At 40.8% G+C, this 13,465-nt stretch overlaps 1 protein-coding gene and 1 long non-coding RNA gene across 11 annotated transcripts in view; one reads left to right on the top strand and one right to left on the bottom strand.

The window, feature by feature from the left end:
* The window catches only part of PDE4B (phosphodiesterase 4B), a 442,933-nt gene that overhangs the window by 351,442 nt on the left and 78,026 nt on the right, over positions 1-13,465 (bottom strand). Inside the window, exon 1 of one of the 10 annotated variants that reach the window (XM_053250562.1) lies at positions 4,483-4,555. The exons of the other annotated variants lie outside the window; for them this stretch is intronic. Coding sequence (XP_053106537.1) covers positions 4,483-4,520 — 38 coding nt within the window. The 5' untranslated portion in view covers positions 4,521-4,555. Of the gene's footprint in view, positions 1-4,482; positions 4,556-13,465 lie in introns of those variants that run through there. 10 annotated transcript variants of the gene reach the window in all.
* The window catches only part of LOC128325102 (uncharacterized), a 32,416-nt gene continuing 20,724 nt past the window's right edge, over positions 1,774-13,465 (top strand). The window contains exons 1-3 of the long non-coding RNA XR_008307261.1: positions 1,774-1,844; positions 4,200-4,241; positions 5,718-5,859. This is a non-coding gene — a long non-coding RNA (uncharacterized LOC128325102). The remainder of the gene's footprint in view (positions 1,845-4,199; positions 4,242-5,717; positions 5,860-13,465) is intronic.

Below are 13,465 nucleotides of genomic sequence, written 5' to 3'. Positions count from 1 at the left end.
GATCTGGCTGGACTAGCAGCAGCTAACACAATCACCTCCTCCTCTGTTGCCACAGGAAGATCTTCCCTGACAGATGTGGAACAACCCAACCCCCCCACGATTCTACTTCAGCTACCACAGGCAGCACCACTGCAGGACCAGGTTCCTCCAGACAGGTGAGCCTGCACAGCAGCACAGCAGTGGGGACCTCGGGGAGTAGGCCCCTCTTGCCATTGCCCACGATGACCAGCAGCATCACCCTTCCCTCTGCATGGCAATCTGGTCCTTGCTCTGCCTGTGTGTGGCACTGTGACAGCACTGTGTGCTAGATATTACTGTGCGCTCTGCCTTGCACCCCCCCCAGACACCTTGGTTCCCCCCCCCCTTTTAAACTGATGCCTTCACTCTGACGGAGGGAGCACCTTTAAGTTGGGTATTTTTAATAGACCACTCCCAACATACACCCCTTTTAAAAATACCCGTCTTAAAGGAGCTCCTGCCCCATCAGAGTTAAGGCATCAATTTAAAAAACCACACACACTAAGGTGTCTGGGAGGGTGCAAGGCAGAGCACACAGTGCTATCTGCCACACAGTGCTATCACAGTGCCACACTCAGTGCTATCTATAGCACTGTAGTGCGCATACAGAAGCTATAGAAATTAAATCCCCCCACCAAAAAAGGAAGCTGGGGAGGGGGTTGGAGGGGAGCAAGAGCAACAACAGGCTAAGTCTAAGGAAAAGGAAGGTAAAGGCCTGGTCTCTAACTCAAACCCACCCCTCCTGTTGGGGTTTCCGGCATCTTCAGCTGGAGTCTGCCATGTGTTGCTCTTGGAGGCACTCTTGGGCCGAGCAGACACTGGGACACAACAGCTGGGGGTAGGGCAGGTGGGTGCCAGCAGGTGGGCACCCACTCACCCAAAACATCAAAACAAACAAACACACACCCGGCAGTGGGGGGGGGGATGTTAAAACAGAGAGAGCCTGGCAGACTGGGCACCAGACAGAAGTCAACACACCGGCCTACAAAAACAAATCCACCAGACAGGCACACACCAGCAGCAAAAGGTGAAACTTGGGGCTGCAGAAGAAGAAGAAAAACAGCACAGCATCCCAGTTATTAAAGCCACTGGGGGCTGACAGGAAAAACATCCAAAGGAGGAACAGGGAGAAAACCCAAAGAAAATAACATCCAAAAACAGCACCCAGTTAATACCATTGGGGCAACTACAATTTAAAGGGTGGGGGCAGCACAACACCCCAGTTATTAAAGCCACTATGGGCTGGCTAGTACAAGCAGGAAGAAATCCACAGAAGAAAATAAAATGCAAAAAGCAGCTCCTACTTAAAGCTACTGGGGTTGCTGTACAATTTAAAAAAAAAAATAGATAAGCCCACTCACCAGTGCTGAGCTGCTGCAGTCTCTCTTTGATCTTCTTCTCCTGAGGCACAAAATGGCTCTCGGTCTCTCAGGCTCCAAGCAGTCCCTTTAAAAGATTTTGAAAATCCCTCCTTTGGCTCCCTCTTATCTCCTGGCTCTCCCCAACCAATGTGAGCACAGTTGCCCATGACAACACTGTATTTGTATGCTAACAAGTCAACCAATCAGCAAGGGGGGAACATGAAGACAAAATGGCAACCAGAGCACTTGGATGTTCTGACTGGAATGGGGTTGTTCTGTTCTGAGCTCAGATTCAAGGGTCAACCTAGTCTGAGCTTGGAATATTCAGAACGGTCCATTCCAAGCTCAGAACATTCTGACTTGGAACGTTCTGCACATCGCTAGCTTCTACTAGTGCGCAACAAGGTGTCTACTCTCAACCTTTAACAGATGCACAGAAGACGACTATAGACAGACCACACTGTGGTAGCTGAACTGGTATTCACTTTAGCCCCCCCCCCCGCCCAGCCCACCTTCACCAGTCATTTGAGAATCCCCCATTTTAATTAGATTTACAATATTTTTAACATGTGTGCTATTTATCACTGAAGTGTTTTATATTTAGATGCCTGGAGTTGGTTTAGATTAGGTGAGATAAGAATAGAGTACTGGCAGTAAATAATAAAAATTTATAAAAATAAATAATACATTAAATAAGGACTAACATGACATTACATCACTGAAAGAGAAAGGCAATCCCAACCAAAACATGCAAATCACTGTATTTGGATTTAAACTAATATAACCTTATTTCCTTGCATTATTATCAAGCCATTATAAGCACAATGCTCCAATCTAACTGGTTATTGGATGAAGTTACAAGTTGCTAAATAGCTTTCATCATACATGTACTATCTAATAATGTTCGTGGTTCAAACCTAATTCCCTGAAGATCCTGCTTTGATTAAAAACCTTTTTCTTCTTTCCTGCATAGGATGGGGAGGGTAGGCCTTGGGCAGGGAAGAGGGGCACATGGAGTAATATGTAAAGCATATAAAACCTTTCAATAAAAGAGTAAATTTAAGAAAATAAAACTTTTCAAAAAAAACTCTAGTGACCCCCACTCCCTGCTACTTGTCCTCATTAGGATAAGGTTTCAGCTGACAACATTTTATTCCCATCCAATTCTTAATAAAATAATCTTACCTCCTAAATATGGTTACTACTATTTTAAGATTTTGTGGGCAGAAGCTTAACATTGGAATTCTTCAGCAGCCTCAAATTCTCTTGCTAATTGGTGCTGCTGATGCAGCTTTCCCAGTTTTAGATGCATTTCAAACTGTCCCACTTTACTGTAGCTGGGGGTACATAACTATAACAGAATCATTAAAACCTATTTTCTCTATGTGCCTGCAGCCACCTGGGTACAGAGCCTTCTATATTTGTTTTGTTTTGGTTTTTTGATAAAGTTATCTGTACCAAAGCTCAGAAGCATTTTCTACATAGTTAGTGGGCTTAATGCACATCCACAAACAAAAAACAGAAAGTTCATTACTCATGAAGGAATAAACTGCTTTTATTTTAAGCAGAAACAAATAGCAGATGAAATTCCCAAAGAAAAATACAAAGGTCATGTATATTCAGTATGACTATTGGTATTTTAAAATCACAACCTATCCCAAACGTTTGCCCTCTAATTTTGTAAGGATGCTACAGTCACTGTTAAGCATAATAAATGTACAGTGCAGCCATCATAAACAGAAAATGTTCCTGCAGAGCTGAAGATTCAAGTTATTCAAAATCTGTGACAGCAACAGATGAAAGCTAAATATAGACAGCCAAAACACTTCCATTTTCTGTTAAAATAACTTTACTGATAACCACAGACAGCACAAATTAACTCTTTGGAAATCTATCTCTGGATATATAGCACCTGATAAATGCATTAATTCTACTCCAGATCAAATGGAGGTTTGTGGTTTTGGATTTCCTTAATCACACTTTGCACAACTGTTCACACCTGCTAGAAAAAGCACTATAGACTCAATTATGGGAAATAACTCAGAAAGTGCACACTCTTATCTGCTGGGAGACACAACACATTGAAGTGTCCACTTGCCTGTGCAAATCTTTGACTGAAGCAAAGGCGTTAGATTTAATTCATCAATTCCCTGCCTGCCTGGCTTATTGAATTCAAATTCCTACATGTTAAAAAATAATAATAATTCCTCACTCAGTCATTAAGGCTTGCAAAACCCACAGTCCTGACAAGGAATTTGCCACAAATATTTGTTCTGTGCTCTTTCATAGAGCAAAAATCAGTTCTTGCAGTAAACTATAGTAAGCTAAATGGCTGTAAACACAACAAATGCCACACCACCTTCCCTTTCAATAAATAGTTCTTTTCATTTTTCTTGGCACGTTTTCATTGTTTAGAGGGCATACCCATGAGATTGTTTTTTAAAAGACAAAAGCCATGCTAAGTTAATCCTGTAGAGCACTGAGCCTTGTTTTTAGTACCTAGTGATGATACTGAAAAACTAATGAGATTCTTAAGTGTTTTGGACAAGATTTCAATAAACCCCACACAAAAAAGAATAAGCACCCAGAAATATTACTTCCTAGATGAAATCCTCAAGTCTATATCCAGCTCTAAAACAATTCAACATTCACAACATCTAGCTGGTTGTCAAGGAAACTTGTGATAATCATAGTAATTCTCTTTTCCAAACTAAGCTATCATTTATATTGTCCAGAAACAGTAGATTGTAATTAAAAAGCATTTTCCCATAGAGTTCATTAGATGTTACAAATGGTGCATGGTCTTGTTTTCCCTCCAAGAGGTCAGGTTGCTCCAAGGACAAGCATCGTAGAAACTGGAAAGTAAGATGTGCATGCAAGCAAATTAAATTCTATGTAATATAAACATATGTTATATATTAGACTTAACAAAATATTAGACCACAAAAACTAGAGGTCTAAACTGAAACACTATTAACTCAGTACTATCAATATTTCTAGAGAATTCAACTATTAAAGATTAGGGATCTGCACAAAACATTTTGTGCACATCCAGGGTTGGGGCGGAGAGTGGGCACTTTAAAAGGAAGAAGGCAGGTTTTACCTGACCCTCCACCCCACACCGAGCGGCACTGTTTGCATTAAGCAGCCAAGCTCTCTGTTTGCCTGTCTGCATCTTGCTTGTCATAGAAAGTTCCCTGTTCCCAGCAGGCTTTGGGCAGTGTCAGGAAGGAAACGGCATCTGAGCATGTGCAAACACCATCTTGAGTGTTTGGGCAGTGTTGCTGCCCAAAGGCTGGTGGAAACAGGGAATTTCTTGTTCCAAGCAAGATGCAGCCAGGCAAGCAGAGAGCCCATTTGCTTAATACAAACAGTGCAACTCGGGGATGGGGGGGAGTGGCGGAGGAGCCATGGAGGGGCAGGTAAAACCTGCCATTCTCCTTTTAAAGTGCCCGCTCACACCAAAAGAATCATCTTTTGGTATTTTAAACAGAGGCAGCACTAGGAAAAAATTGGGGAGGGGGAGAGGCAAAGTGCATTTCTGGGTGGTTGACCAGAAATGTTATATTACTCAAATGGAAATATATATCCCACATGTTATATTTCTCAAATGGAAATGGGAGGCAGGTGAAGGGCAAGCTACTTGCTTGGGGGAACACTTGCCCCTAGCCCATAGGCATTCTTTTTTAATTATTTATTTTAAAAACCTCTATGTCATATCCTGATTAAATTAGAGTTATAATTTATGGATTTATAGGTGAACACAGACATGGAGTTCCACACCTTTTAGCATAAATACTTGGAAAAACATATATATCTTTATATTTTGAGATTGTTTCTTTTACTTGTTTTGAGAATTTTAACTGTTTTATATTGTTTAAATTTACTATGTTCTAAACTTTGTACACTGGCTAGAGATGTCTATATCAGATGGTATAAAATATGGTACAATATGCAAGCAAGTTCTTCTTTGGCATACCAAATTGTTTATATGGATAGGCAGACCAGTCTAATCCCCTGCATTAGCTGTGGAGGAAGAGGATGGCACTCGGACACAAAGTGACCCTATGTGAAGCTAGAAGGGCATCCCACATGCTTCAACACCAATTTCCTTTCCTTTCGTGTTTTCCAGCAGATTTAAAGGAAAGGTTGATTAGAGGAAGGGGAAGGGAGCATGGGTATGGGTAATCAATAGGTGGAGTTTACAAATGAATGTTGAGGTCATAGATTGTGATGGAGCTGCCTTACACAATAAGTGACCATATCTCAAAATGGACTGGTTCATTCTCCAGTCCACAGCACCTCTTGCCTTAACCCGTTTTCTTCTTGCCATTCCAGTCGATGAGCAGACAAGGCAGAATTATGCATTCATGTAATGCCAGAGAAGTGGAAATATGAAGCGTTGCCTCTCTCAGGCTACATTGCATACAATTGCTTGGGAATCCGAAAGGGAGAAGTGGACTTGGCTTACTATTCCAGGGTAACTGTGCGGCACCTAAACTGAAAATATATTTACATTTGCTCCTTTAAAAAGAATTTATTTTGAAAAATTATCCAGGCAGGTCTGATGATTTGTATACGCTCCTCCTTCTTTCTGACTCCAGTGCTTAGACTTTCATCCAAGTTGCAAAATTCTGTGCTACAGCCCTATAGCTTTTACTATCATAGCTCATCTTTTTAATTTCTTAGATAGCATGGTGTATCATCTTATCATATTTCATTACTATTACAGTTTATAGTTACTGTCCTAATGTATTGCTTTTTACAGTTTCTTATAGATTTTCATAGATTTCTTAGAGCAACTTTATATAGTTTTATGTCTCTATAATAACTCTATAATTATGAACTCTATAATTACTGTTTTCACAGTTTCTTGGCTTAGACTATTGCTTTTAATGTTATAGTTGCTAATTTCACAGTTTCCATGTTCCTTCTGCCTTATGCTGGTCAAAGAATGAAATGAAGATATTGATTGAAAATTATGTGCTTTGGCATGTAGTATTAGGAAGCAGCTTGTTAAGTCTTGTGATTAATTGTATATAAGGTATATAGACTGTTATTTAGTGGCACTGAGGTATTGTATTGCTTTTTGTAGTGGTATTTTATATACCAGTACTTTATATACCGGTAATTATATCGGTACTTTCTGTATTTGCATTCGTTGGCTGGTCTTGGACCATAACAAAAAATATTGTTTGATTGAAAACATTATTTGTGCAACTGCAACAAATTCTTTGCAATAACCCATAAGTTTAGTATTGAAAGTAACAATGCCTATTAAGGCAAATCTGATAGCAGCTGTACTATTCCTACTGGCAGTATAATATTGGAAAATTTAAATCAAAGACAGCAAGTCAATGACAATTCAATTACACTTTTTTAAAAGGCATCTGGCTGAGGCATTTTATACTTGCTTGGTATAATAAGTTTGAAATTTTATTAAATGAACATACTACTGTATTAGAAAAAAGGTGCAGCAATGCCCTCTTGTGTTATAAGGAAGCCAATCACAAACCAGTAATTTTCAACTGTGCGTGTCTAAAATTAAAACGGATCTCAAAATTAAGTTACTTTTAAAGATGTGCAGATATGACCTTTCCCCATTATACATTTCAAAAGAGAATGTTAAAAATATACCCTACGTATGCTTATGCAGTACAACTGTTCAGCCCTCAATCCTCTGTAAGATTTGTAGGAGCTGTTTTAAAGACAGAAATTGTAAACTAGAACAAGTAAATTCTAAAGAGGAACATCTCTGACGTCCAATCCCATTGATTCAGGCAATATACTCACAGTACAGAAGCCAACTTTAGAAACTCTTTTAGGGGCTTTTACTATGATTATAAGGAGATATCAGATTAAAGCATCGGACACATAGATTTGCATAGGAATTGTGGTTTTCCCCATTCCCCCTTAAAATCTGTTATACTTGGCAAAAGAAAAAACCTAAAGAGACTATAGCTAATTAAAATGAGCCCTGGCTCAGATGCTGAGGTGTTTATAGAACTGAATGTTTACGAACTGTTCAGAAGTTTGTAGAAAATACAACCCTATCACCACCATGCCTAGGAAGAGATTTATGTATAGTTTATACCCTTTTTTCTTCTGAAGGACTTACAGGGCAGCTCACAACCAAAATAATAAAATGAACAAACAATAAAAGCCAGGAATGTAAAGATAAAAATAGGGGTGTGCATTTTCTTGTTTCAATTTGTATCCGAATCAAAACACCCCCATTTTGTTTTGTACCCAAATTTTCTGAATCCGAATCAGCCCTGGTTTTTTTTTTTAGCTGAATTTTCCGAATCCGAATCGATTTGGATTTTTAAAAAGGGTACCAGAGCAAAAAGAGTGGGTGGTGCTGGTAGTTTACACATCTTTAAGAATTTCCCCATAGGGAATAATGAGGATTCCAGCAAATGTATCGCTTCAAATCAAGAGGAAAGGGATGACCCAGAGTGGAGTGTGGTGGGTGGTAGTGCCCAAAGGGGGCAAGGAAACTTCCAGAATTATCTCAAAAGAATTAGGAACATAGGAAACTGCCATATACTGAGTCAGACCATTGGTCTATCTAGCTCAGTATTGTCTTCACAGACTGGCAGCGGCTTCTCCAAGGTTGCAGGCAGGAATCTCTCTCAGCCCTATCTTGGAGAAGCCAGGGAGGGAACTTGAAACCTTCTGCTCTTCCCAGAGCGGCTTCATCCCCTGAGGGGAATATCTTACAGTGCACACATCAAGTCTCCCATTCATATGCAACCAGGGCAGATCCTGCTTAGCTATGGAGACAAGTCATGCTCAACCACAAGACCAGTTCTCCTCTCCATTGGGCAAAGGGCTCATCTTTTGTGAATTGTTGAAGTTTACGTGTCTTTTAAGATTTCTCCCATAGGGAATAATGGAGATTTCAGAAGCCCCATAATTCCACTTGTGGGGGGGCACTGGGGTTTCCCAGAGCGAGGGGCTGTGTAGTGCACATAGGGTGCCAACCACCTCCATACCCACAAGCCCTTGGGGTACTGGGTTTTGTGTTTCTGAGGTGTTCATTGTAGATTCTCTGGTAGTATATGAGATTTTCAGTGAAAAACAAGAATCCACTCTTATATGCTACCAGAGAATCTACACTCAGAACACCACAGAAACAACAGAACCCAGCACCCTATGGGTTAGCAACCCTTCCCCTGGCCAATGTGGGGTCAGTAAAGAGTGGCAAGAAGCAAAAGAGCCAATGGGGAACAAGGAGGGAATTGTCAGCAGGTCAGCCCATGATTTAGGTCACAGATCAGAAGGCTGGAAGGGTGGGAAATTCAAAGAGATGTCAAACACAAAATGGAGACTGACTCATAGATCACCACAAAATGGAGGTCCGAAACAACAAAACGTTTTGTGGCCGAAACAGGGACGTTTTGTTTTGTATACAAAACTTTTGGATCTGGAAAATGGGTGTTTTGTTTTGTCTACAAAACACCCAAAACACGCTGTTTTGGGTACAAAACGTTTTGTATCCAAAACGTTTCGCACATCCCTAGATAAAAAGACAAAACACAGCACTATACAATTGGCAGGGAGGGCACCATAAATTCACCTCACATAGGAGAGGTAGAGAGTTTCATAGAGTGGGAGTCATCACCAAGGCAGGCCTTGCATGCATTGCCTCTAAGCAGCCCTTGAAAGGCAGTGGGGCATGCAAAAGGACCTCCGAATAAGGTGGGCAAATTCATATGGGAAAATGTGGTCCTTCAGGTACCTTAGCGCTAAGCCATTTAGAGCTTTAAAAAGGTACTAGGTAGCATCTTGAATTTTGCCCGGAAATAAACTGGCAACCAATGCAGCTCAGAGAGTATTGATATGTTGCAATCAAAGATCATCTGGTAGGCCATTGTTTCAAATAGGAAGCTGGACTAAACAGGCCTTGGCCCTGATTCAGCAGGGCTGTTCTTATGTACCCTAGCAACTGCATTCTGCATCAATGGAAGTTTCCAAAGAGTCTTCAAGGGCAGGCTCGCCTATAGCATGTTACAGTAATCCAGTCATGAGATGACTAGGACATGGATAACCACAGCCAGGTCTATCCAAGACAGAAAAAGATTTCAGTTGGTGCATCAGTCAAAATTGGGCAAAGGCCTCTCAAGCCACAGTGGTCACCTGGGCATTCAAGGGCAAGACGAGGTCCAGGAGTATTCCAAAGCTGCACATCAGATCCTTCAAAGACCCTGCTCAGAACACCTGTCACTGGATGAGCATAGCTCCTGATAAGAGCCTTTGTCTTGTGAGACTTGTCTAGCTAGGGCTATGGGAAGAAATTCAATAAAGAAGGGAGTAGGCACTATCGAAGTGTTAATAAACTGATGACAGTTGACCTCTAGTTCAAGCAAGGGAATCTTTAAAAAAAGTTGGTAGTTATATTTATCCCACAACATTTCTATGAGCAGAACAATCTCTCTTATTGAGCAGAACAATCTCACTCATCAAGAAAGCAGCACAAGAAGGGACAAGTATGGTGGTATCTTTGGTTGCCCAAAATTATTAAAATACATGTGCGTTTGACAGAGTCTGACCTGATCATCTGAAACAGATTAATGATCATCACAAGGGCTTTGAAGGCCAGAACTAAAGTAAAGCTACATTTAGACTCTTGTACATGAATTTTTACAGGTAAGAAAAGGGAGGAGAAAGGAGCATCCTGGAGTTGCATATATTCTGATTTAATCACTTTCCATTTTCTGTAAATGAGATGTTGCTAGTATAGGTGTAAGGTGTTTTTGTTGTTGTTAACAACCCAAACCATATTTCAAAATGTTCAGCAAATGTCCCAGAAATCAATCAGTTAAATGCTTTGGGAACAATGCATTGGCTGTTCCCAGTATAGGCACTTTCCAGTATCTTCCCTGACCAAACCTTAAGAATGTACACAAGGGAGCGTACTGCAGGACGTGGGTGGGGGGAAGTGGTACAAGGAATTGTTAGTAGGTAGATACTGCCTCCTTTCACAGAAAAGATGAAGAAGAATATGGAAAGAGTTGATATATAACATTTAAATTTATCTAGACTCCCCAACAAACTGGGTATTAGAATAATAGGAATGAGAGCTCAGTTTGCAGCTATTCTTAACCACCGATTCAACATCTGTTTATCTAGGAAAAAAAGTTGATCATGCTTGCTGACTTCTAGTTGTGTGCATATACCAGCATGTCCAATATCCTGTGTTTGGCATGCCAATGGTTTGTGATGATGTTTCAAAGCCAGGTTTTCCATGTATCATGTCAGACAGGAATGCAACTAGGTAATTTTGGACCCTGGATCTAATGGTCTTATGGGAGACAGGAGTATCTTCTCCCTATAGATATACACTCTGAAAATGTTCAAGGAAAGGTTGGAATGTTTTGTTTTGTTTTGATTATTTCTAGAAGAAATTCTGAACAACATACTTCCAACAGACATGCAGATACCAAATTTTGCACGGACAATCCTGCCACTCTTCCTTCTTCCTCTCTCCTTTGCCTTCCACTCACTGAGTGCAAGGAAGGAAGCAGCTTCAGCAAGGGCGGCAGGAGAAATGCAGTGGCAGCAGGAACCAGCAAGTGGGAAAGAACGCCTCTACTTCGGTGGGTGGCGAAATGCAGCAGCACCAGCAACCAGCCCCAGAAAAAGGGGAGAAATGCCACCAATTTGATTGGGTGGTGGAGGAGGGACGGAGGACCGGAGGAGGACACAGGAGGCCCACACGCACTGGCTGCTGAGGGACAGGGAGAAGATTACTGAAACTGTAGGCCATCAGCCAGGCACGACTCAGGAGGGCTGATGAGTGGTGCTCCCTGTTGCCTGACCTAGTGTGAGCTGCGGCTGGCAGTCACCACCACCAGCTGGTCAGGACTCGGCATTAGGAGTGCCATAGAGAGTGCAGGGGCATTGCCACTTGGACCTGGGTCCCGAGGTCCAGTAAGAATAGCACCACTGATCTCACAGAGTGAGGAAACTAGAAATTAGTTGAAGTAAAGTCTACTACACACTGAACGAGTCATGAGACTAGGCTTTTCACCTTTTAAATTCTAGAATACCAAGTTCTTTCATATATATTATGGTTATACAAGCATGAATGTTCTTCCCCAGTACAGAGACTAAATTTGCCCATTTGTCTGGATCAGACTTACACCGAAGGAGCTTTAAGTTTTAAAAAATTGAACGCAGAGGTAATAAGATCAAAGTATGCTTCCTTTTTCCTAAAGCAATAGAAAGCTCTAAAGATTAAAGGATAAGTCGGAGACAAGCTGTTCAAGCATAGTACATTTTAAAAATTCTAAGGAAAGACACCTGCCTTTTCTGTAGCATTCATTTTAGATTTGTAAAAACAAATAGCACAGGATTATTCTATTCCCCTTTTTGTTCAACAGGGCATATCTTTGGTCTAACAAAATTTGCTTTAAGTAAATCACTGGAAGATGTACATTATATTCAAGTCCTTAAAGATCTTCTAATAGAGTCTGGAAAGACAATGTGTTGGCGGGGGAGGAAAAGGCTTTGAGAAGAATTTCTGAGAATGTCATACACTAATATAATGATTGTTCTTGTAACTGAAGTAACAATGCATGGAGATACAGCCAGCATAAGAAAAGTCTTTAATACAAACATTACAGCTTTTTACTAGAAAAAAGCCATGTACGTGCATAGCTTTTCTTGCCGCTCTGAAACCATATGGACATTGAATTTTATGGACATCAACATTTTATTCTACTCCTAAATTTACTTAAGAAACCCAGTTTAATTAACGTGACACAGCCTAGGGATGTGTGGAATGTTTTGACTACAAAATGTTTTGAGTGTTTCGAGCTTGAAACACTCTTTAAATAAAGGACCTGTTCCGAGATTGGAGCATAACAACACTGTTTTGATCAAAACGTTTCAACATTTCAAAACAGGATGCAAAATCCGTTTCATGCACTTCCCTAACACAGTGTAAAAACTGTGTATTGCATATGGGCATGAAATTCCACTACAGATACATACTGGTTTTGTAGAAATCTACCTGTCATTATTTCCTTCAAAGTAACTTGGAGTCATAATTTGATGAGATCATTCTGAATTATCAGATTCTAAGTCCTCTTCATAGAACTGTTGTTTCCCAGGATTTCCTGGGCAAAAGAAATGACTAGACTGGTTTGCATGAATGCCACCCAACTGCCAGCCACTCTCCTGATAAGTGCAAGTGTGCATACATCCCATCTCTCTACTGTGCCATTCCAAATCAAGTAGGGGACAAATCAATCCTAATCCTAAAACAGCCAGCGTGGTGTGGTGGCAAGAGTGCTGGACTAGGACCGGGGAGAGCAGAGTTCAAATCCCCATTCAGCCATGAAACTAGCTGGGTGACTCTGGGCCAGTCACTTCTCTCTCAGCCTAACCTACTTCACAGGGTTGTTGTGAAAGAGAAATTCAAGTATGTAGTACACCGTTCTGGGCTCCTTGAAGGAAGAGTGGGATATAAAATGTAAATCAATCAATCAATCAATCAATCACATGATTTAAAGTAGAATTGAATCCGCATTACAGGCATGATTGGGAAATTCCAATCCTCCATGTGATTATGCAGAGATGGATGGCAGGTCAGGGGACAGGACAATCAGGCACTCACTTGTGATGTCATGATAGGCCAGTCATTGGGCAGCACTCATATTAAATTGGTTTGTGATGTAGAGATGTCTATATTCCAGAGACTGAATCTATGCACAGGCACAGGGTTAGTTCACTGGTAACATCCAACAATATCATAACACTTCTATTTGGACCAACTAAAGATCACCAAACTAATCCATATGTTTACTGAACACTACATCCCATTGTAAAGGGGTGTGTGTGTGTGTGGTGGGGAAAGAATGAGGAGGAAGCAGGGAATGAAGACAAAGATATTGCTAGTAGATTGTATGGTAGAAGCCCCATTAGTGCATTGCTACAGTCTTAAGATGGAAGTTTAGAATGCTCTTTGCAGGCTAATGATATCAGTTTTGTGTCCTTTGCACAAGGTTACACCAAAATACAGTATGTTGAGACAAAGAATCGTAGGCTACTATCTCCTGGAAACAGTTATTCAAACA

The sequence above is a fragment of the Hemicordylus capensis genome, chromosome 4, assembly GCF_027244095.1.
Source record: "Hemicordylus capensis ecotype Gifberg chromosome 4, rHemCap1.1.pri, whole genome shotgun sequence".
In the NCBI taxonomy this organism is placed as follows: domain Eukaryota; kingdom Metazoa; phylum Chordata; class Lepidosauria; order Squamata; family Cordylidae; genus Hemicordylus; species Hemicordylus capensis.
This window is presented reverse-complemented; position numbering and strand designations above follow the sequence as displayed.